Source organism: Hydra viridissima, unplaced genomic scaffold, assembly GCF_058129835.1.
Source record: "Hydra viridissima isolate aposymbiotic clone 2 unplaced genomic scaffold, HvirCarnegie_v1 scaffold_10, whole genome shotgun sequence".
Taxonomy (NCBI): Eukaryota; Metazoa; Cnidaria; class Hydrozoa; order Anthoathecata; family Hydridae; genus Hydra; species Hydra viridissima.
In genome coordinates this window covers 396,729-423,769 of record NW_028324309.1, presented here as the reverse complement: position 1 = coordinate 423,769, position 27,041 = coordinate 396,729, and the positions used below count along the sequence as shown (strand labels likewise).

Genomic DNA, 27,041 nt, shown 5'->3' with positions numbered 1-27,041 from the left:
GTGTGTGTATTCTTGCTACTCTTGAAAATTTGATACCGCTTTGACAAAAGTTAAGCTTAATGTTTCGCATACCTATGACTTTTTTAATTTCACAACCCTAATTCTGAAAAATATCCCATAATCCTAAGATCCCATAATCCTAAGAGAATGAAAGTTGTATTGAGAGTAATCCTAACAACAGGTGCGACATCTGTGTGAAGTAATTTAAACTAAATTATGAACAAAATCTAATTAGTTAAAATGTAAATATAAAAATTGTTAAGGGGTTGGTGGGTGGGGGAACCTTTCAATTTTGAAAGTTGTTGATTTTCTAACATAATTTTTTTTAAGTTTTGTGCTTTTGTTAAGTTCCCTATCATTTTTTTGTTTTTGTTTTTAAATCAATAAATAAGCAGTTCTACGTTCATTAATAAATTTTCTTACTTAGTTTTTCTTTTGCATATTGATAAAATCATAATTATTCGTAATTGTCCGAGGATTCCCAACTCTTCTTTATCAGCATAATTGTAGAACCAATTTTGAGTCAGATTCTGATGTGGAACTCGAAACGGTTCCTTCTTCAATTAAATGGCAGAAAAAAAATCGTTGAGTTACTTAAGAGAACAGTAAGGGTCTGCGTCTCGTTATTTTTTTAAAACGAGACGAGACGAGACGATCCTAAAAGCTTTGTCCTGATTAGCGACAAATATCGAGACAATTTTCAATTTTCAGTCGAAATCCGGGACGATAACGAGACGAGACGAGATGTCCCGGACAAAAAAGGAGCTTTACAATTTCCCGGAATTTACATCTTTTTAACGAGACATAACGAAACATAACGAGATATACTAGTTAATCCTTAATGTGAAATTTAAATAATGAATTTCTGACACAATTACCAATATTTATTTCAGCTGCTATTATTGATATTGTTATTTTTGGGATAGTATTTAACTTTTTCCACTAAAATATCGTGTAAGAAGTGGATAAATATATGTCCAAGGGCTAAGTTTCTGATCATTTAACATTGTTTACCGCCGAAGTCAGTATTCACTTCTAATGCAAGAGTTTGTTTTACACTCATATTTAAGGGAAAGGTTATCCAAAGTATCTTTAACGTTTTTGATCTATAAAACGTTTTTTTAAAAAGCGTACTTTTTGCAGAGACTAACAATAGAGCATGATGTTCAATACATAGTTCTTTTATTTTTTCTCTTTTCCTTTGCTCTCCGAGGACCACCCATTGTTTATGGGGTTTTCCAGAACAAAAATGGCTACTTTTATTGGTCATAAGATTTTCTTGAAGCCATTGGTCTTCTTTTTCTATAAAAGAATCATAATTTCTACCACAATGTTTTAGTTTTTTTCTTCACTTTTGAAATAAATCTATCTAAAGTAGCATTAATTTATGTTCTATTTGCTAATTTCTTCAGTTTTATTTGATTTCGGTAAGTAAATCCTTCCAAAATGGTAATTTATCCACTCCTAATTCACGTATATTCGGGATAAGATCTAACCTTTTTGTTGTTGCTGTTTTTAAAATCATTAATATATATCAGAAACATTTTTAAGTACTCTATATCATTTTTCACTTTACACTGTTTAAGATTTTATGTTATAACTTCTTTGACAATTACCACATGACGTTCCCTATAATGTTTAAGTAAATGTTACTTGTATATTATACAGGAAATATTGAAGTTGTTAAGTAATGCTATTTCAAATATCTAGCACCTCTTGAATAGTAAATCATTATTCAAATTAAAACATTTAAACAAATATCTAAGTAGCATATGATGATAAAAATGTTTCTTGAAACTATATTTGATATGTTGAAACAAGTCATACAAGTAAAAAACTCAAATTCAAGATACAAGTAAAAAACTCAAATTCAAAAAATATATAAAGTTACAAGATTATCTTCAAAGTAAATATAGACTTTAACTTAAATTAAAAGTTCTCCATTTTTACTAAATAAAAATCTCTAATTTTTTAGATTTCTTTGAAAATAATATTACAATTTTTAACTTCTTTTTACCATAAAATGTAAAATATAAGTTTTATTAAAAAACTGTTTTTACTTTTTAAATAAATGATCATTCTGATTTAATATTATTTAAAAAAGAGCACTATATTTACCAAAAAACTGTGAGGGTTTTAGTGCCATTTTTTTGCTGTTTTGAGTCACTGTGCGTCATTTCTGGCTGGCAAAACAAACTTGGTTGGCAAAAAATTTTCTTCACTGCGAAAGCGCGAGTAAGATATCTAGTTAATATTAAGGGTCTGCGTCTCGTTATTTTTTTCCAGGAAACTTCTCGTCTCGTTACGCTTTTCCCGGTTCATTTCAAGAAAACGATTCCGAGACGCAGACCCTTAGAGAACAGACGTTATAAATCCAGTTGCATCACTAACTGCTTATGAGTCTGAAATAGAACTTTCTATTTCATATGAGGCACCTCTCGATATTGCATCTAATTATCCTGAGTTTCTATCTGAATCTATATCTTCTCCTCTTTGAGAACCATTAATTATTTTTTTAATCTTAAGTGAAAAATTACAATATTTGTAATGTTTTCTAAAACATTAAGAAAAGTATTTTTTATAAAGAAACTTTATTTTGGTTGTCAGGAAAAATATTTCTCTACAATTCAAGTAACTAAAAAGTTCAATAGCTTATTCATAGTTCATTGGTTTTTTTCAGTTTTTTTCCAGTATAAAAAAGCATACCGGGTAATAAAATCGGCGCACAAACTTATAAACTGATTATTAACGATTTTATAAAGAGGTATTTAAAATACTAATTTTGATTTTGTTTGTTGCGACAATTTTGCTTTACTATATTTGTTTTCTTCATTGATTTATTTGTTTTTTTATTTTTTTATTTATTCATTGATTTATTTGTTATACTCGATACTTGAAAGTAAAATTGTTTTAATGTGGTATCCTAATCCAAGGATCCTAATCCAAGGATCCTAATCCAAGGATCCTAATCCGAGGATTTATTTGGAAACAAATCTTTCTTAGATCAATATATTTCTTTATGTTAATTCTTTGCTAATTTTTATTTGGAGGTAGTTTAAAAATGTTTTAAACCAAAAAATCTTAATGTACCTATTATTTTGAAACTACTGAATAACAATATGTTAGATCGAACGAAATCGATTAAATTTTTGTATTTTTAGTACAACTATATCAGGTGCATGTTGAAAATCGACTAAATCGGTAAAGCTTTATAAATAAATCGAGTGACATTCGAGAATGATACACATTTGCAACCCCTGGTTTAACTTGTGTGTGTACTTGTATCACGGTACGCTCCTTCTTTAACAACCCACTTCGCTTATAAAAATGTTACACTCTCTGTCCAGACTATAAAAGTGCAATTCTTATTCCGATCTTGAATTCCGATCCCTCTATTCTTTCTTCCTTAAATTGATGCTTCTTTGCACACTTTATTACATAAACGTATTGATAAAATATGCAAGAAGGAAAAAAACGGAACGCTTATTTAAGAAGTAAATTGTGGTCAAAATCCCAAATAAAAATCACCCTAGAAAAACAGTCGGAAAAAATTGATGCCATTTTAGCTTAAAATGATTAAGTGTAGTTCAAAGTTTTTATACATTAAAGTTCGTGTAAAAAGCACGAAAAATTTAATACTAAACAAAATCCAAAAATGTCTTGAACTTCAATTAACTGAAGAATGGTAGATAGTAATGCTCTTAAGTCATAAGTGAAAAACTTAGTTTTTATATTTTTGATAAATCGATGAAGACGATTTAAACTTTATTTAAAGTAGGGATGCCAAATGCACGAGATAAGGAACATTTTGAAGTGAACAGGGCCATCAGGGACCCTAGGCTAGAAATCAAAATAATCACGATTTTTAAAATCTATGTTTTTAAAACGTTAAAAGGAAAAACATTAAAATAATTGTTAACTTTAAACCTGAAATTTTTTCCTTTTTTTCTAGAAGACTGTTTAACATTATCATCAAAGTATTTAAAGGAACATCAAATTCAATCGATGTTAAGGACAGAGAGTTCAATCTTTTCTTGTTTTGAAAATGATCGCTCACCAGTGCAATTCGAGACATCATCAAAAGAAAAATTCTCAATTCTCATTATCAAAATAATTATTCCCTAGGAGGCCCCAAACAAAGAATGTTTTACTAGTCAATATCTTTTTCAAGTATGTTAGAAATATAATCTTTTTTTATAAACATTTTTTTACTGCAGACGGTATTTTTGCCTACTACCACCAGAAGAAATAAAGACGAAGGGTGTTACCAGATTTGTTAATAGAAGAAAAAAAGGAAGAGTTTTAAAAGTAAAAAAGAATTTGTTTAAACAATCGATAACAAAGAGAAAATGACTCGGTTGTCATTTGTGGCTGTTGTAAAAAACTTTCTTGGAAATAAAAAAGCAGAAAGCTCTGCAGATTTTTTTAGAACGTTGAAAGCCTTTTGTGCTCTTGGATGCGAAATGAGCATAAAACTTCATCTTATAAATAGTCATCTTAACCAGTTTCTCGGTCAAGATGACTTTTTAAAGGAGAGCGGTTCCACCAAAACCTTAAAAGAATGGATGATCGTTATTAAAGACTTTTGTTAAAACACGATGGCAGACTACTGTTGGAGCATCATTGTTGCAAATCATTATGTTGACTCAAAGGAGTTTTACAAACGAAAGAGATACAAGCGAAAGTGTCTTCCCAATTTATTATTTTTTAGTAATATTTTTTCAAAATTAAAGTTTACGTTATCAATTTTAAAAATTAATAAAAATTTTGATACTTTGATAGGATGATGTTTATGCAATAAAATGTTTATACAAATTGATTTTTTTTTGTCATCTTTTAATTTTGTAAAAAATAAAATCTTTTAAAATATCCCTAAAATTTTCCAAACAGTTTCAAATCTGCTATTCAGAAATACTTCGGAAAAAATGTGCTAACTACCTAAAATTTGCAAAAATAAAAAAATTCTATGTAAAATTTCTGATGTCAGATTTGAATTCAACGTATCAAAGTTAGGTAAAAACAAGTGTCAAAATTAATGCAATAAATATTTTTTAACCTGTATTTTCTCATAACAAAAGTGAATTATCTTTTTGCGTGTTTTAAAGACAAGATTCTGAACTTTGGGTTTTCTCATATATTCCATTTCAAAACAAGTAACATTAAATAGAATCTTTTTTTAATTTAATTTAAAAAATTTTTTTTTAACATAATTCAAGCTTATAGGAATAACATTATTATCTTGTCAACTTAAAACTTAAAATAGTAAACAAAAACCTTTTCTCGATTATCTCCAAATAGATATTTTTGGCTTGATGAGTTTTTCCACCATTCAGATGTCACACAATTTAGAGACGATAAAAGATACGGATTCAAGAATAGGGACTAAATGTTTTTTATTAATCAAGGGCACGTGATGGCATTATTTTGGAATGTTGCAGTAAGCAATATTAATTCTAGTTGAATATAGTTCATTAGCTAAGTGCAGGGTTGATTAAAGGCGGAAATCTTCACGACTCTTTTTTTTTTTTCGCAGCCCTTGGCGTCCGACTCCCCAAAATACTAAAACTTTGACATAAAAATAGCGTTTTAGTTGCCAAATTAATTACCAAATTTTGAGTATTAAAATAAAAATTATGACTATCAGAGAATGGCTTTTTTCAAAAACTATCGAATAAAATAAGAAATTTTATAAATATAAAAAACAAAAAATATTCGTTTTGGTACAATAAATTTTTTTAATTTTAAAAATATTTTACAGCCATTTTCCATTCGTAATTCTTTTCATTTTATTACATAAAGTTAAAGAAATATAGATTTAATTATCAAAACAAAAGTTAACTTTGCTAAGTGTTTAAAATAAGAGTTAAAATTTGGGTTGTGCTTTGCATTTTAAAATAAGAAATACTAAAAAGAATCTTCTTTTTTTTTTTAATGATTAAAGTCATTAGGCCGGGTGAATAAAAATGAGCAATAGCTTTTACTCAGTAATTGGTCAGCTTTACATGAATAAAAACTTCAACAACTTTTCTTAAGCTTTTATTCACGTAAAATTGAGCAATTACTGAGTAAATTGCTTACCTTTACGCGAATAAAAATATGAAAAAAACTGCTGAACTTTTTATTCACGTAAAGCTGACCAATTACTGAGTACAAGCAGTTGCTCATTTTTATTCACCCGGCCTATTGAACTTGACTTTGTCAAGCAAAACCAAATTTTATCTAACTATTAATATCGCATTTTACGTTTCATCCGAAAAAAGAGGGTTCTCAAATGAATGTTCTTCTTCCAATTAGGTACCTCACGTTTTAAGTGCCAATATTCAAGAATATAAATTTTTCATTGACACCAACACGTGGCTCACTATAAACAATTATTTGTTATTTGCTGATGAATTCTTCTGTTTGGTATAACATCTATGGTTTGACATTGAGCTCCTCCTGAAAGAAGAGATACCAACTAGCTATTTATCAAACAACAAGGATTGTCTTATCGAACTGATTTCCAAATCATTAAAAGTTATAAAACATTTCGAACACATAAAAGATAAACACTTTTCTTTAAAACTTGACTCTTTGAAGTTTAAATGTATTTTTGTCCATCAGTAATCTTTTCTAAATTCATCACCATTCTCATCCGTCGTATAAAGAAGTCCGACATGGTATAGTCTGATCTTTGAAATTCCTTCATTGCATAAAATATCGGCTCAAATGTTCTTGCATATTCCTAAATAAACTTCCAGGTTTCATTTAATCTTCGCTCGCGATTATTTCGATTTGTCCCGATTTGTTCGTATATCGCGAGTTTTTATACTATGTCTGATACTTTAATATACGTACTACTCCATCTCAGGGCAATATCGTTGCGTGCTCTGTCGAGATCAGTAAAAATTGTATCATGTTTAGGCGCTTATGTATCTCTAACAAATTTTCTTATTTAAACAAGAGTGGATTCAAAAGGCTCTGTTACGTCTTTTGCAGCTGATTGAAGAGCTCACACGCAAAACCAGACTGATCCATTTTTAAAAATTTTAACATATCTTGATATTTGTAATTCCTTGATTTATATTGGCACCATAAAAGTAACTTGTCTATGTTATTAAAGTAAGATAGAGTCTGCTTTTGCTTGAAAATCATTCATAAGCCATTGAAAATCGTTGTCTACTATTGTACTAGATTGTACTACATAGTACACATAATCTCGTTTTTGGTAAACATTGGATTTGTCTGGTATTGGGTGGGAGCTCTTCATTTGGTAATCGTGCGCTCCATTGGTAGCCTATACTTTTTTTTGACACATTTTCCTTTCTTCTATTGATTATGAGACAGCCTTTCGATCGCATCATCTGTATCTTTAGAATTTTCAACAAATTCTACTTCAAAACTTACTCGGTCAAGCAGATCAAAATCTTCAAAATCAAACTGTTGTGCTTTCTCAACAAACTTATTACAAATGATTATTTGCTTTTGCATTTTGCTGATAGCACCAGAAAATTTGATCATGTTTTTTCCTTGATCTGAACAAGTTGAGTAAATATCATCTGCCCCTTTCCCTACTTTCGCAATCAGAGTGATTAACTGATCAGCTACAACCGTCTCAAGTTGCCGTCCGTGCTGAATTAGCATTTCCAAAGTTCCATCTTACAAATTTTTGTATACCGAATACTTGCAGAAAAACATTTGTATTGAGACAAGAGGCTGAGTCAAACATTAATGATGTATATACCTTTTCTATAACTTTTGTAAAACTCATAAGATCAGCAGCTCAAAGAGTAAATTCTTTTGCTTACTGACGATTCCATTTCACACCAAAAGCTTCTAGAGCCTTTCCAATTATCTCATTCTTTCCCATGTTATCAGCAACTTTCAGACAATTTTCTCATCAGAATCGATTTTATGAAATCTCTTACTGCATCGTTTATATTGAAGCCAAATTAAACTTTTTTACGCAAAACAAAAGTAGCATTTTCTTCACCGTTACCCTCATTATGATTGTTGTTTCGAACTCTTCCCCTTTCCAAAATTCCAAGTACTGTAACAATATCCTTGTGCTTTGAATGCAAATGGTTTTTGAGATGAGGAACATTTCCGGCAAAATTTGCTGGTTTTTGTTCTGCGCACACTTTGCATTTCCGTTTGTTATTTTCAGTCAAAAAATATTCTTTAATTCGTGTATTTTGCATTTTACTCTACATAAAACTTAAACCATCTTAATCAAATTTTTAGAGAAAAGTTTAATTAAAATATTAGGTAAAAAATTAAAAAACCATTGTTTATTACTCGAATCTTAACGAGTAAGAATATCGAATCACGAAATCTACATCTCTAGAAGACGCATTTCAAAAAAAAAATAAGAAGCTTACCTTTGAAGTTTTAGCACTAAAAAAAAAAAACTGGTGATGCACAAGATTTTTACTCTCATCTATATTTAACTCCTCAGTAAAAATCTCATACTAAGTTTCTACTGTATTTTTATGTAAAAATTTATTTTGCGGTCGCATATTTTTCAATACTTTTAAACGTTGCATCGTCGAATTAAATTTATTAGGTAGGCAGTAAGTAAAGTAATAAGGTAAACAGTTTATATATTTATAGTTGTTTAAAATATTTACATTGAGTTTCCAATTGTGTGCCAGGTTTACGTCAGATTTACCTTGATGATACAACTCATTATTACTAATTATGACTGAATAGCCTTGTTTTTCTTCGAAAATTTGATTTATCACCAGCTTTTACTTTAATAGCTGTCTTAGGATATACTTTGTTTTTTTAAAAAAATACAAACGTCGGCAATTTTCAATATCCAGCATTATATTTTTAATAATACATTCCATTAAAACATTAGAAAAAACTTAAATATTATTTGTACGAAATAGAGTCGCTTCTTTATTGCTTTTCAAGAAACCACCATCTTTTAAAGCGACTGCAAGTATTTTGAGGAGGGAGAATTAAACTAAAAACAACGACTGGGAGAAGACTTACACACGATGATTCACGTAAGTAAATGATAAAAAGGAAAGGAGAAAAATTAAATACAACTGGGAAAAGACGTAAACACGAAGACTCGTCAACCTGCCATATAAATAAATGAAAAGTTATCACAACGGGAAAAAACAAGGAAAAACTACAAAAGCTCAAAAAAAAAAAGTGTCTTACGGTTGGGAGGAGGAAGAGGAGGAGGAAGACTGAGTTTTAAAGAGAAGAAAATTAGAGTTTGAAAGTTAGAAAGTTTTTAAGAAGAATTTTAAAGAAAGAAAATTTTAGTGATTGAAAGAGAAAAAGGAAGAAGACATTTTTGATAATCAGAAGAAGTAAGAATTAAATAGAAATCAGACGAAATATTGATTAATGAAGAATAACCAGAAGTTTCAAATAAAGAAGAGATATTAAAAAGAAGAACCAAAATGACGAGTAATTGATCAAAACAGTATCAAGCACTACGAGTAAAGTAAGAAAATATCATTTGTATTTTATAAACGTAATGAATATAAGAGTGCTAACCATTACACACTAATAGAACGTTTGTTGAGTTTTGATGCATAACAGAATATACTGAGGATGGCAAACACAACCTTAACCCTTTACCGATTAAACCTTGCCCATTCCTAACCAAGTAATCAGCAAACCTTCAACCTCGACCCCAACCTTCCATATACCCTTCCATATAAACCTAGAGCCCAAACCTTCCTATCTCCCAAACCTTACTACATAGCAATAACAAATTTTTTATATTAATAAATTAATTATTTTGCAAAACAAAAATGCCGCCCTCACAGTATTGATAAAATACAGCGTTATCACAAAATACGTGTTGCCACAAAATACAAATTAGCTAGAGGAATAAAAACCTCATGGTGATCATAAAACTTTAATGAGGTTTTTTACTGGGGAGTAAAAAAAAACGTGGTTGTAAAAATTTTATACAACACTGAAAAATAAAAGAATTTCCACTGTATATAACACAATTTTACAAATTTTTATGAAATTTTCGCCGGCTGCAAATTTTTTATTGTTTATTAATAAAAAAAAATTTAAAATTAAGCTACCCTAAATCCGTATCTAACACGCATTATACACTTACAGTATTGGACAAAACATTTGCAACCAACATCGAACAATGCTAAAAAGTGTTCCTAATTTTACATGTCTTAAAAACGAAACGAACTATACTACCACAGCAAACAGTTCAGGAGTCTGGAGTCATAGCATGCCATGACATGAGCAATCAGCTGACAAGTGACAGCACACAGGCGGAATTTCGTTGACAAGTGCCATTTTGCAGCGGACAAAACAAGTGCAACTTTTTTGGTTTGTTTCATTTTCTTAAGTCTGGTCCGTGTCAACGTCACGGAAATTTTTTAATAATTTCCAGAAGCATGCACAAGCTTCCAGAAGTTTCCAGAAGAAGCATCTGGAAGCATCCAGAAATATCCAGAAACATTCAGAAGCATCCAGACGCATCTAGAAGCTTCCAGAAGCATCCAGAAGCATCGAAAAGAAGCATCTAGAATCTTCCAGAACAGGTTCACACAGGTATATTTTACTATATAAGAGACATGTAAATCGACATGTAATTCAGTCAGTATATGGAAGTCAATCAGTCAGTATTATCAAGACAGTTTATCGAAGTGAGTTTTATCAAAGTGTTTTATCGAAGAACATCAATACAAGAAGTGAAATACAACAAGTGTTTTATCACATCAATACAGTCCACACCCAACCAAGACGTTGTGTTCCACAGAGCATTATTGTATCATCACAAGGTAAATGTGACACGGTAAGCCTTGAGAAGCGTGATTATTTATTTTTATTATTTTTATGACTTCAAGTGCAAAAATGGCTCCCAACAGCCTTGGATTGGAACTAAGAAAGAAAATTATTGACGATTACGTAAATGGAATGTCACAAAAAGTATTTGTGATAAATATCGCGTGAAAAAATGAACCGTATCAAGACTATGTTCCAAATAACGTTCTACGGGGGAGTTGGCAGCAGATAACAAAGGTGGAAGACCGCGTTCCACCACTTCTAGAAAGGATTCTATGATCGTCAGGTCCGTCAAGAAGGATCCCTGGATATCATCAGTCGAGATACAAAAGCAATTAGAGCTGCCGGTATCGGACCGAACAATCAGACAACGTGCTGTTGAAGCCGGATTGTTTTCTCGACGCCCTGCAAAGAAACCGCTGATTTCACTAAAAAACCAGAAGAAAAGACTCCTGTTTGCTACATATCATATTGACTGGAATGTGCAGAAATGGCGAACTGTCCTGTTCAGTGATGAATCGAAGTTCAACATCATTGGGAGCGATGGCATTTGCCGTGTACGTCGACCGGGTGGAAAACGCCTCGATTTACGTTACTGCCATAAGACCGTGAAGTATAGTGGAAGCAATGTAATGGTCTGGGGGTGTTTTTCTGCTAACGATCATCGAAACGATAGAATAATGGACCGTTTCATGTATAAAAATATCCTGAAAGATGTTATGTTACCTCATGCTGAATGGAATATGCCAATAAAATGGGTTTTTCAGCAAGACAAGGATCCGAAACACACTTCAAAAGTAGTCAAGCAGTGGTTTCAAGACAACCACCTATCGGTGATGGATTGGCCGCCTCAATCTTCGGATCTCAACCCTATCGAGAACCTGTGGGAGATCGTCAACCGCAGAATTAATTGTGAAGGTGTTCGTAATAAGGATTAACTGTTTGAACAAATCCAAAAGGCCTGGGCAGCGATTCCACAAAGTTTCATTGATCACCTGATCGAATCTATGCCTCGAAGATGCAAGGCTGTGATCGACATCAAAGGATTCTCCACGAAATATTGATAGCGAAATACAGCTTGGTCAACATTTTGTCTAGTTGCACTTGTTTTGTCCAGAAGGAAATCAACTATATTAATACTTTTGATTAATTTATTAATTTTCGTGTACAAATAATGAACTTTGTGATGAATAAAACTTGAAGAACTTTGTCTCTTAACAGTTACATAGTTATTTCTCTAAATTGAAAAAATGCAGCACTTTTATATAAAGAAACTAAATTAGCATTATTTGGTTGCAAATGTTTTGTCCAATACTGTATGTGTGCCGACTAAGTTCTATTCTTCTCATAATGACTACTAGAGGATGTCGAAATCCTCCTGATATGTTTTGCTATGTTTGTGGATATTAGCAAAAAGTAGGTATTACATGAGATTGTGAAAGGTAAATTGTGGATAGCGTTTGAGAATGCCCATGGGGGATCAGGACAAACCATGGGCATATCATGTGATATGTGGAACCTGTCAAATTACTCTAGCAGGATGGTTACGAGGTAAAAAAAAGGCATTGGCTTTTGCCGTTCCCAGAGAATGGGGAGATCAAAAGAACCATCAGTATGGCTATTACTTTTGTATAATTGATATTACGAAGTACAGAAAAGCTAAAGGAAGGCAAGCACTTCAATATCCAGACATACCATCATCAACAGCACCTGTCTCGCATGATGACAGCCTACTAGTACCAAAACCACCACAAAATGTAAGTGTACTTATCATCATACTCTCCAAAAGTCTTACATTTAATCTAGTTAAGCATGACGTATTTACTATGGGTTTATTTTTTAATGATGTTTTGAACTCTACCGTTATTTATGAAGATGTTGAAGTTGCTATAAGTTGTTTTTTAGTTCTTTTGCGAAGGAAGATGAAATGAAAATTTCATTAGAGTAAGCAATTAGCATGTTACATTCAGAGTTAGCAAGTAACAGTAGCGAAGGCATGGAGAAAGCTTTCGTACCAATATAACGACTGTGAGGCTGAAGTCACTTTCCAAATCAGAGTGAGCTAGATGATTTAATCAGAGATTAAGGTCTAACTAAGTCTGGAGCTGAACTTCTTTCATCAAGGCTGATGGAAAGGAATCTACTACACGAAGACTGTAGGACATGTGTGTACCGGAAACAACATCAAGAATTTGAAATTTACTATGTCTTGTGAAATGATCTATGTTATTGTAAAAATGTGACTGGTTTGTTTACTTCTCTTAGACTCGAGCAAGATCCTGCACAACTGCGACTGTTCATAGATAGCTCAAAAAAAAGTCTCAAAGAAGTGTTGCTCCACAATGGAAATAAATACCAACCTTTGCCTCTTGCAAACTCGGTACAAAAGAAAAAAGACTGTGATGATGTCAAAGAATTTCTTGACAAAATTGGTTATTCTAAATTCAAATAGGATGTTTGCGGTGCTTTCTTTCAATGGTTGGCTCCTAAGAGGGATACATAAAGTACTCATGTTTTCTTTGCTTATTGGACAGCAGGGCTGATGATAATCATTACAAGAAAGTTTATTGGCCCCCTCTAGTGGAACTACAGACAAGATTATTCAATGTTCTTAAGCAGCCTCTAGTAGATTCCAATAAAATTTTATAACCCCCCACTTCATATCAAACTAGGATTGCTAAAACAGTTTGTAAAAGTCTTAGATTTTGGAGTAGAAGCTTTATAAGAAATTTGTCTGATGTTTCCAAAGCTATCTGAGGCTAAGATCAAAGGTGGTATATTGATTGGACCCCAAATAAAAGCAATGTTGAAGTCAGAGAATGTCCATAAAGAGTCATATGTTGCATTCACATCTAGATTTCTTCCCCGAAAACAAGAAGCATGATGAGAGATTTCATCTGGACATTACGAAAATGAAAAGTAAATATCAACGATGGGATACTGCTATGATGGGAGATTATATATGGTCTTTTGTCAGAAAAGATAAAAGTATGCGCTCAAGAAAATCTTGATTTCTTCCCTGAGACGTTCACTGCTCAGTCTTAACCAAGAAAAACTATTTCCAAATAAGTGAAAAGAAAATCTTGATTACCAAAGCACTTCTTATCTTGAGGATAGGGTTTGTAGTAAAGAATTTTATTGTTTCTTTTTGTTTTCACTCATATAGTACTTCCTAAATACCTTTCAATTTATGATAAAGTGCTATTTGCAATAGAATTATCCTTATTACATTAGAATAGATTAACATACTAACTTGATAGAGAAACTTTGCGCTTACATCAAGAAAATATGAAGTTAAGCATAGATAAAAACTATCGATCTAACGTAAAAACGAATGTGATTTTCAAATTTAGTTGCAAAAAAAACATACTTAAACATTGAAAAATCTAAGTAGGGAAGAACCTTTGTTACACTATGTTATTTGTGTTATTTGTGTAATTCCGCAGAAAGTTGTGTAATTTGTGTAATTTGTGTAATTTGTGTAATTTGCGTTTTTAAATTAACAAGCAATTTTCAGCTTTAATTTATTTTTATGAAAATTTCCCCCTTTGTCTTTATTACTTCGAAAAGTGGAAGGCAAAAATTTCGCTTCCAGTTTAGCGGCCGCCGCCAACTGAGGCGGAAGCCACTGTAGGAGGCCTCCAAAGCACTTATACTCCAAAATATCTTCTGACGGCTACCAGTGACCTCCAGAAAATTCTGCCTTCAAAATTGTATTTTAATAGCGGCATCCGATTGGGAGGCAGAAGCAACTGGAGGTAGAAGCCAGAACATTCTGCCGGCAAAAAAAGTTTTGGGAGGCGGCTGCCAAAAGCTGCAGAAAAAACGTGGGGGCGAAAAGATTTCTGCTGTTTATCAACTATGATTTCAATCAAACAGCTAATTATCTTACAGTAAAATTATTTTTAAAATTCAATTTTTATTTAATCTACATATAAAGACCTTTATTACACTTAATTGTAGAGAACAAAAATTTTAAAAAACAAAAACACGCACAATAATCATTTTATAAACAAATCAATACATTCTTCGATAAGCTCTCTCAGCTATTTTTAGTTTGCAATATTTCAAATATTTTTACTTCCATTTGTTAAAATCATAATTGTTTAAGGAATTGGCAAACAAAGAAATTTGTGGCAATAATTTGGTTTCAATTGGGTTGTTCATTGCTGCTTGAGTAACATTTGTTATAAACTCCTCTACTTTCTTTAAGGTTGCTGATAAACTTGAAACAACTTCCTCTGGTTTTGATAGCAGGGAATTTAACTTTTCTATAGCGGCATTTAAAATTGGTTCCAATTTTTTATCATATGACGCTCCTTCAAGCAAATTAAACGTACGTATGAAATGATGAGATAAAAGTTTACTTTCAAAAGCCGAAATTAATGTCGCTAGTAACACGTTTAGACATTCGCCAGCATTCTCCTTGCACCACCACGACTGCGCAAAGTTTTCGCTAACGTTTAGCATGACAGTTTTAATCAAATACGACGTTACAACTTTGTTATCTTTGTTTAATGGCTTCAGATATTTGTAAAACAGACTTTTAAAAATGAAATAAATGTAGTGCTGCCAGAGCGTCCATTGCTGAGTAATTTCAACCTCAGCAGCTGAGAAGGACAGTCGCCAGTCAATAGCACTATGATGAAGTTCTTTACAAACAACGTGTATCCCGTTTGAAACGACCTCTTTGATGGTATCCTGCTCGGGCCACTCTCTTTTTCTTTCAGACCACTCTTCTGCAACTTTCGGCCAAAAATGACATTTCAAGCAGAAGACCAAGTCTATCGATAATCTTGATACATTTTCTAAAAGTATTGACCAGTTTTCAGGGCTGTGTTTAAAATCTTCTGTTTCTTTCTGAGCAAAATGAACAGTTTTCATATATAGTAGTTCCTGCTGTAAGAGCGCATCCAAACCGATTAGACATCGTAGGCTTTTTATTTCAGTTTCGAAGTCAAGCAATGTTTGTTCTGCTTTAACCGAGTCTGGTTCATGAAAAAGTGTATTAAAGATTGATAAATAGTTTGCAAATTTTTTCTTTAAAGGAGTTCGAACATTTTCAGTCATTTCCTTTGCGTCAAGTCCTATAAGTTGTCTTAGAGCATAGCCTATAGTTTCTTGACGATGATCACACAAAAAATTAGTCAATAATAAGCATTGTTTCGACCATTCAATTGCTAATGTTATTTGCACAACTTTTAATTTACCTTCTAACCTTGAAGATAAAAAATTGTCTTGCATCTGTTTAAGCTTTTGTACCATTTCGTTTGCTAGCAATTCAAATTCAGAAGAACCATTTAGAACTTCGTTGATAACGCGTTTTTCAAAATCTTCAGGGTTGCTTTCATGCTCACCAGCATATTCATAGTCATTTGAAAACACTATTTTAAATGTTCCTGGAACATCGTTGGATTTCCATTCAGGAAAATGTACATGTTGTTTATGACCCCCCATCCTTTTTAAAAAATCCGGAGACTGATTGAGATAACATTTTGCACGAGATTTTAGAAATTCACTACTAAGGCATGGTTTTGGATTATTATTATAATTGTAGATGAAAAGCTTCTGAAAGTCATCCCCACACCTACTTACACACTCATCTATTACATCAGGGAGCATTTCAAATACAATATGAACAAACATAGGATTGCTCTTGTCGCACTGCTCCAAACACTTTTCTCTATTAATTTTTGAGACTTGACACATTATGTCAAATTCTACCTCTCTTTGACAGTCTTCAAAAAACATTCGTGCCAAGTGGGCACCTTCAACAGCGCTACCGCATGGTATGCTTTTTTCTTCATGGGTCAGATATGATTCATCTAAAGCTTGAGTTGAAACGTCAATGTTTTTAAATTCTTTATTTTCTTTGTCTGAAAATGACATTGATGCTGCAAACAGTTCCTTGCAAAGGGAAACTGCTATTGTGTTGGTGATATTTAACCATGCTAAACGATGCTCTTTAAGCTTTTCGGGCGAAAAGTGCCTTTCAAACAATTGGACTATGGTATCCATTATTTAAAGCTAACTATCTATATTGCTAAATAGAATTTTTTTTTGCAATAATTTACTCAATAAATACATCATATAAAAGAAAGAAATAGTAAATTCTAATAGTAATTCTAAATAATAGTATTATTCTGTTTGCTATTTCGATTTTCTGGTTGATCAAGAAGACCAGTGTTTGTTTCTATAGCTTTTATTTAAATTATATAATGCAGCACATTAGAGATTTTAAAAAGAAAACTTTAGTTGAACGCTTCCCAGTAAACATTGGAACTTTAATTGAACGCTACCCAATAAATTCAACGCTACCCAATAAAGACGTCCGGTGGACGTCTAAGGACGTCTAATGTTTACGGGTAAGTAGAAAAAATGAATCATACAACATTAAAATATAATAAACTAGAAAGATAACTAAAGCCCATGTCAAATCACTAAAAAGTTTGAATTGGTTTTGTGGAATGAAAAATTGTCAAATACGATCTTCTATAAACCAAGATGAGATCGGTGTTACCGTATTTTAGCTAATGAACTTTCACTTAAAAAAATTTTTCAAGTAAATAAACTTGGATTAAAACTAAACTCATTTCTTATTTGTTTTTAAAATGTTGTCAGATTTTTTTGTTTTATATAACAATGGCCGTCGATGAGTTAATGTTTTAAATTATATGGTTTAATCTAAGATTAAGATGTAGCTGTTCTTAATTTTAATTGATAACATATTAATTGATAACAGTGAGTTTTATCATCTAGCGATAATCTGGTGATAGGACAATCAGTTTATATATTTATGGTTGTTCATTCTACTTTTACTTATGTCATGCTACCTATATTAGTAATATTAGTATATTTATTTGCCGTATAATATTATTTACATTAAGATTTATAATATTATAAGGCCAGGACTTCAAGAAGATCGCAATGATCTTATCACGAAGCCCTTAACAAAAATCTATTTTCTTCTTCAATAAAAACATCTATATACTATATAAAATAAATATATACCGAGAATATATAATCACTAATATCATAAATATATCATAAATTTAATACTCTACATATTTCAGAAGTGAAACTCAAAATAAAAACATGACAAATCAAGGTGTAGTATATAGCAACTGAAAGTATTTTTTTAAAAAAAATCAAAAAAAATCAAGAATATTTTTCGTTGAAAAAATTATTTTTTTAATAGATTGCTTGAAAAAGGAATAGGTCAGTTCAGATGAAAAAACAAAATTAGGCCGTACTATTTCGTTCCATAGAAAAGGTCCACGATAAGATATACAAAACTGAGCTTGTTTATTTTTGCAAAAAGGTTTTTCTAAAATGCTATTATTACGTAGGTTATATTTATTTTGTGGTTTAATTTTGTAAAGGTTTATAAAAACATCGGGGGATATAAGTTCTTTACATTTGTACATAAAACACAAAACATTAAATACATTCAGTTGATAAACATTTAAGGTGGCCATTTCTTTAAAAAGCGGTTCAGAGTTCGAAAAACGATTTTTAAAATTTATTATGCGAGCTGCGTGTTTCTGATGCCGATAAAGAGATTTAAGTTTAGTTTTATGTGTACTTCCCCATATAATATTTGCATAATTGATATGACAATGAATAAAAGAGTAATATAATTGTGTTAATTGCTTTTTGTTTAAAATACCTCTAGATTTGTATAGAATTCCAATGTTTTTTGCAACTTTATTAGAAATATTATTGATGTGTGATTTCCAAGACAGATTTTCTTCAATAAGAACTCCTAAAAATTTTGTCACTTTTTCTCTTTTTAGGATGACATTGTCTATAAAAAGGTCGGGCATAATTACAGGCAGTATTTGTTTTTTAAAGTTTGGATGGAAAAGTATCCATTTTGTTTTTCCAATATTTAAAGATAGTCTATTTTTTTTGAACCAAAATGAAATTTTTTTAAGTTCTCTGTTCATATTATTAAAAAGTATGTTTATATTTTCATGTGACTGAAACAAGTTTGTGTCGTCTGCAAAAATTATAGTTTTCAAATTGGATGCTTTGCTAAGATCATTTATATATATAATGAAAAGAAGTGGTCCAAGTATGGATCCTTGTGGGACACCATATGTTATGTTCATTAATGTTTGAGTTTGGGAATCTTTGCTAAAAACAAATTGCTTTCGGTTGGAGAGATAACTTTTGAACCAACTTAGAGTTTTACCAACTATGCCATAACATTCAAGTTTTTTAAGCAAAATATTATGATCGACCGTGTCAAAAGCTTTTGACAAGTCAATGAAAACACCAAGTGTAAATTTTTGATTTTTAAAAGATTCGTTAATGCAACGTGTTAATTGAAGAATAGCATGTTTGGTTGAGTTGTTTTTTTTAAAACCGAACTGATTTTCATAAAGGAGTTTATTGGTAATTAGGTATGTGTACACTCTGTTATACATTATTCTTTCTAATATTTTTGAAAAAACTGGAAGAACAGAAATAGGCCTGTAATTTGTTACATCGGTCGAGTCTCCTGACTTAAAAATAGGAATTACTTTTGCTATTTTCAGAGAGTCTGGGAAAGTACCTTGTTTAATGGATGATTTAAAGATTTTGTAAAGAATATCTTTCATGACGTCATAAGAGTCTATCACAATATTTCCATGTATACCGTCAGGTCCTACTGATTTATTTCTTTTTAATGATCTAAAAGCTATATCGAATTCCTCAAGCGTTAGGTTTGAAAAATGTAAGGAGTTTGACGTTTGAATTTCGTCTGTTAATTTATAATTTGTTAAAGGGATTTTGTTTGATAAATTCGCTCCTACAGTGGAAAAAAATTTGTTAAATTCAGTCGCAATTTCATTAATATCATTAGTTATTTTATTTCCAACTTTAATTGCATGTAGAAGAGAGGTTGAACTTACTTTTTGTTTTCCTGTAATTTCCTTCATTAATTCCCAGATGCGTTTTAAGTTATGTTTGTGCTGAGAAATTAAATTAGAATAATAATTTTTTTTAGCATATTTTCGGAGTTTTTCAAACAGATTTTTGTAGTTTTTGTAATTTTGTTTATGTTTTTCGGATTTAGTTTTTAAATATTTATTATATAACTTTTGCTTTAGTTTCGAAGACTTTTTTAGTCCCTTAGTTATCCAAGGAGATAATATGTCTTTGGCTTTGATATTTATTTCACATATTGGAAAATTAGCGTCATAGATTTTAATGAAAGTTTTATAAAACGTGTTATAAATCATGTTTATGTTATCATTAAAGTTTATGTGATTCCAGTCTTGCTGTAGAATTTGATCTTTGAATAATTTTAAGTTAAAGTTGTTAACAATTCGCTTTTTTATTGTCATTTTCCCCACGCTTTTTATTTGATAATCTGATTTAATAGAAAAAAATATGGGAAAATGATCAGAAACATCAGTTTTTATAATTCCTTTTTTTAAAGATTTATTAAAATAGTCTGTGGTTAATGTATTATCAATTAAAGTCGAGGAATGGTTTGTAATTCTAGTCGGTCTATCTATTATTGGTATGGTACCCATTTCAAATAAATTGTTATAAAATGTTTTTATAGTTTGGTTTTCGCTATACTCAAAACAATCCAAGTTGAAGTCACCCAAAATATAACTTTTTTTTTTCTCTTGACTAGCTTTTTCTATTAGATTGTATTTCAAAAATTTACCAAGATTTTCTGTTCTTCCAGTCGGAGGCCTATAGCAACAGCTGATTAAAATGTTTTTAGAGTTTTTGTTTATTAGTTCAATTGTTAAGATCTCTTGATCCGTATCAGAAACACTCATATCGCTTCTGACTTTATAGAAAATATTTTCTTTCAAATAAAAGAGTACTCCTCCTCCGCGCCTATTATTTTTTCGTTCTAAAAAAATTTCTTTAAAACCTGGGAGAAGGAGATCAGAATTTGTTTCAAAATCTAATTTAGAACACCAAGTTTCGGTTAAACAAATCACGTTAAAACAATCGTTGGTTTCGTAAATTAAATTTAGAAAATTTTCAAAGTTCTTTTTTAAACTTCTAATATTTACATGAACGACATTAAAATAATCACTTTTATTATCCACTCCTATAAAGTTACTCCTATAAAGTTACTCCTATAAATTATTAATTGTTTGATACCAGCTTAACTTGGGTTTACTTTTATCAGGCTGTGAGATTTTCAACTTAAGAAACTTGAAATTTTTTGAAATTAAAAACGTTTATGCCGACCCAACTGTTTATGTACTAAATTGAACCTCTGCCCATTTGCTAAAACAGTTTACTGGCACGAACAGATGTGTTTTAATATCTCGTTTCTGACAGTTGAATCAAATCAATCAAACCTTCTTCTTGTTTTCTTTTTTTTTTTGAAATCGAAAGGATTTTTGACGATGGTTTCACTTGAAGGTTCTTATTTTTTTGATTTTTGAAAGTTGTTACGTTCTGAAACATAAACGGTAATGTCATTTACCGTTCCGTACTTAAAAAAACAATAGTTTATATATTAAACTTCTTTTGGACAGAGGAGCAAGTGTTTGTAGGGACAGAGAACTTTTGTTTTTGTTCAGATACTAAAAAACTTTTTGTTTAGAGAAAACTGATGGTTTTTTTTGGTTCTGTTTTGTGCCGACAAGAGGGGGAAAAAAGGGAAGAAAACAAAAAACGAAATTCCATACCGAAAAGTCGAGTTTTGTTTTTCTATGTTTGGAAAAGGAAAAGTCTTAAAGGAATTTTCGAGATGCGGACCATGCAATAAAAAGCTTTGATGCCGGGCACGTGTATGCTCAAAATTTGAATTATTTTCTTTAACGTTTTACAAGAAACCGCCATCTTTGTCTGATAAAAAGAATTTACAAATGACAACGCGGTCGAAAACTACATGATGCTGCAAAGTATAGTGTAACTCGAGGGGTAAAAATCTCATGATATCGGTAAAAAATTAATTAGAGTTTTACTAGGGAGTAAAAAAAAAGACGTGGTAGTAAAAATTTAATGCAACAACGGAATATAGAACAAATAATAAAAAAACCTTCTTAGTTTATTGTTTGGTTCGACTGAAGCGCACTTTCTAGTTTTAATTCTGCAAAAGAAGAAATACAGTTTTGTAAAAAAAAATTTGTTATTGTTACTATAGCAGCACCATAGAAATTCTCTTCAGTGAAAAATAGTCTGTTTCGATCAGAATACTTCGTTCTAAACGTTTTTAATATAGTTTCATCGCTCAACTCGCTTTTAAAATATAACTACATCCTAATATTAGATTATTAATATTAATATTAATTATAATTAATATTAAATATAATTTAAAACATTAACTCATCGACGGCCATTGTTATATAAAACAAAAAAATCTGACAACATTTTAAAAACAAATAAGAAATGAGTTTAGTTTTAATCCAAAAGAGTTTATTTACTTGAAAAATTTTTTAAGTGAAAGTTCATTAGCTAAAATACGGTAACACCGATCTCATCTTGGTTCATATCATTATTATAATGTAAAGTGTTTTTTTACTGTTTGTGTATGTGTTAATGTGTGTTATATAATTGTTTTAAAAATGTGTTTAAATATGCATATTAGGTATTTATTTAAGTATATATTTAACCCAGGCTTGGTCGGGAAAGGCGTGCGATCGCACTCTAATCTTGACCACGCATAAAATATTTATTTGTGACAACTTAGCCACGGCTCTTAAGATGTTTTGAGAACATTTCAAAAAGTATATGAAGCCGTGGGCAAGTGTCGTAACTAAATATTGTTTGCCTGGTCAAGATTAGAGTGCGATCGCACGCCTTTCCCGACCAAGCCTGATTTAACCATATATACATATTTAAACACATTTATTGTGCTTATAGTTTGTACATATGTTTATATTATGTTTTTTCTGTGTTTTCAAAGTTACCAAGTCACAGGTAAACATCTACCTGAAAATCTATTAGTGTTTTTTAGAGAAGGACTAGAACAAATGGCTTTAGATCATGCAGCTCAGTGTGATATGCACCTAGCGGCACGGTTTAAGTTAAATACTGAAAATGAAAGAGCACATTGCTATTCGCATGTAGACATTCCTTATCACTTTATATTTGATGATAAACATTGTAAATGGAAGGTTAGACAAAGGGGTGGTGATAAGCTGGTAATAAGAATGTATAAAGTTAATCCGACTGGAGAATTGTTTTTTCTTAGACTGTTACTTTTGCAAGCAAAAGGAGCAACATCTTGGGAGGATGTGCGTACTGTTAATGGTATTATTCTTGAAACGTTTCGTGAAGCATGTGTTTTGAAAGGTCTGTTGCAAGATGACACTGAATGGCAGAATACTCTTTCTGAGGCAGTTTTAACACATGCCAAAGCAAATTAGACATTTGTTTTCCATTATTTTCACCTTTTGTAAACCTGACAATCCTTTACATATCTGGAATACATGCAAAGCTTTTATGATGGAAGATTTCATTCACCCCTCAGGCCCACTTCTAATAGCTGAACAAGCTACTCTTCATTAAATTGAAAATATTATTAATCAAATGTGTTATATAAAACCATATTTGTTTATAGTTGTATATATGTTTAAATTATATTGTTTCCATGTTTTCAAAGTGGTGTGACTTGGCATTATGTTGAGCAAGATAACCTTGCCAGCCAAATGATGTTTTTATAGCAGAGGTATGACTTGGCAGCATTTAGTGCCAGGCGGAGTTACTGCTTTAGAGTTAGGTTGTGTTGTCTAGCCTTTTTTAATTATTCTGGAAACACATAATAATGTCTGTTAATGTTTAGCGTAATGTGTATGAGAGAGTATGCAACCTTGATCTTTAAATCTAGAGTGTTTTAATGTCCTAAATTTGAAGTAATTGAATAACTAATATTGAACATAAAAACAAATATACTTTTATGTATTTATATGTTTAGTAAAAAGATAAATATAGTTAACTTTAAATTGGTTTTCTAATTTTGCTTTTCATATTTTAATTTGGTTTGTTATTTTCGCTGGATTTTAGGATCAAGGGTGTAAATATTCTATTGTTATGTATTATTGTTGTGATGTTTTGTGTTGATATTCATTTTTAACAATAGACACCTTCATGTTGGTGACTATTGTTAAAAATGAATAATAAGTAGTTTCATTATTGGAACTTACTGTTTTTCTTTTGTTTACAAAAAGCCAAGACAACATTATGCTAAAAATGCAATTTAAATCTTTATTTGATTTTTTATTTTTTATTTTTTTTAATAGTATTATTAATCCTTTTGTACTTCGAAATAGATTTTATAATTACATTTTCGATGAATATTTATATTAACTGCCATGTCAAAACAGGTAAATCTATAAATAGGTAAATTGATTTTCAGTTTTTATGTGGTGTTTTATTTATTTTTTTTTTGTTGTAATTATAAAATTATAATTCCTTTTTTTTTTTTTCTTAGGATTTACGATTGACGCATTTATACGATTTATAAAAAGAAACCTGATTACCTTTTATTGTAAATTTTTGTCAGTTAAAATGATATAAATATATGCAGTTATTCAATTTTTTTAAAAATTTTTCTATTTTACGCGTAATAATTTGTTGTACGTAACTTAGGGAATCTTTTTAAACGGGGGGAGGGGAGGGAGGGGAGGGTGAATATTGTAGTTTTGAGCATTTGTCAAATATCGAGTTACTTAAATTATATAAGGTGTTTAACTAATTAATTAGCTTGGTTAGCATTTGCAACACTTTTGAGGAAAGAAAAGTTTCTTATATATTTTAAATTCTTATGTATATTAAAAAGAAAAAATTGTTATACATGTAAATCATTGTTTTACATTTTAATTTTCTGGTAAAAGATCTTCATCAAAAATTTGATTACTCTTAATAAAAATAGCTCTATTCTCCTGACCACCATTAAGGCAAAAATGGGGAAGGGAGGTCCTTTATTAGTGTCAAAATATTTGTTTTGAAAAAAAAAGTAAGTTGCTCAAATTGCTATTATGGCCCGAACCTGTTTGGAGATAATTTCGATAGATACATTTCGCGTTAATATTATTTTGTGCTATCTCCATATTTTAGTAAATACAATTTAAACGTTTTGCGAAAAATTTGATTTAAACGCAAATATAGAAACCTAAAACACTTCGTTGGAAAACTTAAATGGATGGGATGATATAATTAGCTTTCTTATTGCTACTTTGACAGAATTAAATAAAAATAATAAAAAAATAAAAATAAAATAAAAATAGAATAAAAAAAAAAAAAAAAAAGGGGGTGGGGGGGTGGGGGGGTGCGAAAGTGCAGTAGCGCCGAAATAACTGTTGGGTTCAGATCTGAGATGTGTCATAAAGTTTATAAAAATAATGTGATAAGTTATGTATATGAAACTATGCAATATATTCCTATACTAGAAACCATGGCGGACATGTAATCGGCGCACCCCCCTTAAGTTCGGTAAAACCGACAGTTTACGAGTCTGCTGGTTTGGTGTATTTTACAGAATCGGATTCGAACGGTATTGGGTTTCGAACAAGGCATGTCGACTCTTTCGTTTTTACATACTTAAGAGTGTAATCGTACGCGCAAAGCACTATGGGATGTCCTGTTATTATAGAAGTTAAACAACAACAAACTTAGTTGAAACTGTTTGTTGATAAAATTGATACTCTTTTTGACCTGATGAATTCAAGTAAGCTTCATGCAGATAAACCTGCTCGTTGTGCTATAACAGCAAAGGGAAATAACATTTTACTGTTAAGGGAACTACAAACTTGGATTAAGAAATGGAAGTTTTGTGATGTAAAATCCCAATCCCAGATAGCTTGTCATTGGGGGTTAGATGTTACAATAAACAGTATACTAAAACTATGTCAGGAGCTTCTCTCAGAAGGATTTCATTGTGTTAGCACTTCTCGCTTTAATCAAGATTGTTTAGAAAGTTTTTTTGGAACTATTCGAAGCAAAGGAGGCTGGAATGACAGACCGACAGTTAGACAATTTCGAGCAGCTTACCAGAACTCTTTATTGTTATTGTCAGTAGAAACTAGCAAATCTAATAGCAACTGTCTGACAGAAACAGATTTTAGTGTGGTATTAGATATTAATTCTTTATTTGAAAATGTACAAAAAAAAACAACTAAAGAAGAATGTTTATTTTTTGCTGACAAAAAAAAATTAATCTTTTGAACAGATTTCCTGTTACAATTCTTATGAAAAAAAATATTGCACAAGCACATACAGATTTTGCTAACTTGTTAATAAAAAGAGTTTGTCTGTGCCAACAGTGTGAGGTAGTACTTTGTCATGAATTGATAGATATTACGATAGCTAGTAAACATGGTTTGGAAGTCAATAAACAAACATACAGTCAAAATTGTTCACTAAATTTGTTATTAGTATCATTGATTTGTCATATGGAAGCAGTATTCATAAAATTTATTGAAAAATGGCTTGATACTGAAGACTTAGCTTTTAAATTATCTTCTAAAATAATAGAAATCTGTACTTTTGACTTTTTGTTTAAATATCATATTGAACATGCTTTTTATTTACAAAAAAAAAATAGTTCATATCTTTGTCATTACGAGAATTTTTTATTTTATTAAACTGTACAATCGTGATCTATGTCCACGAAATAAAAGAAGTGATAAAAAGATGAAACGTTTGCTACACAAATAATTTCTATTTTATAATATTGTATGAAAAATTATAAAAATTATATGAAGTTATATAGTTAAATTCTTTGGTTTTAAAGTTCTTTGATTTTAAAGTTCTAATGATTTTAAAAATCTTTGGTTTTAAAGTTCTAACGTTTTTAAAGTTCTTCAATAACTTTTAATTTTAACAATCAGTTAACTCCTTTTCATTATATATAATTGTGATTTATTTTGTTTTATTGATGTTGTGTTTGATTATGTCAGTTTGAATCTGATAACTTTTTTTTTTAAATACATATTTTGATTTAAATTTACTGAATGATAAAATATATGTTGTCAAAAAAGATTATTCAGACCGATTATTCATTTGTAAGCCAAATTGATGATCCTCAAATTAAGTTTCAAGAAATATTTAATACTATTGTTATTATTATAAACAATGGTACTTACAGTTTTAATAGGGAATTTCCTTATAAGTGTCGAACTGAAAATCTATTTCATAAATTATACGTACAAAAATTTGAAAGTAATCGATCACTTAGGACATTCAAAACAAAAAGCATCTTTAATTAAAAAATTATGTTTTTTATTTGTTTATGATTTGTTATTCTACCCGGGCATCCCACAATCCTCGGCAAAAAAATTACATGTTTTTACGCGAGTCTACAGGCC

The 27,041-nt window shown here is 30.6% G+C and overlaps 1 protein-coding gene and 1 long non-coding RNA gene across 2 annotated transcripts; one reads left to right on the top strand and one right to left on the bottom strand.

Moving 5' to 3' along the window:
• Positions 1 to 2,706: 2,706 nt before the first annotated feature.
• On the top strand, positions 2,707 to 4,727 carry LOC149882486 (uncharacterized). The gene is made up of 3 exons (XR_016456684.1): positions 2,707 to 2,764; positions 3,162 to 3,289; positions 3,953 to 4,727. It is a non-coding gene; the product is annotated as an uncharacterized LOC149882486 (long non-coding RNA).
• A 9,948-nt stretch (positions 4,728 to 14,675) lies between these two features.
• LOC149882485 (uncharacterized) lies at positions 14,676 to 26,950 on the bottom strand. The gene is made up of 2 exons (XM_090101356.1): positions 26,820 to 26,950; positions 14,676 to 16,807 (listed from the first exon to the last, which is right to left on the bottom strand). Exon 2 carries the CDS (start codon positions 16,780 to 16,782, stop codon positions 14,842 to 14,844), a length of 1,941 nt encoding a protein of 646 aa, XP_089957482.1. The 5' UTR covers positions 16,783 to 16,807; positions 26,820 to 26,950; the 3' UTR covers positions 14,676 to 14,841.
• Between the last annotated feature and the right edge of the window lie 91 nt (positions 26,951 to 27,041).

Bases quoted from the DNA above. Each gene is read 5' to 3' on its own strand.
- LOC149882485 (XM_090101356.1), bottom strand. From the start codon at position 16,782: ATGGATACCATAGTCCAATTGTTTGAAAGGCACTTTTCGCCCGAAAAG.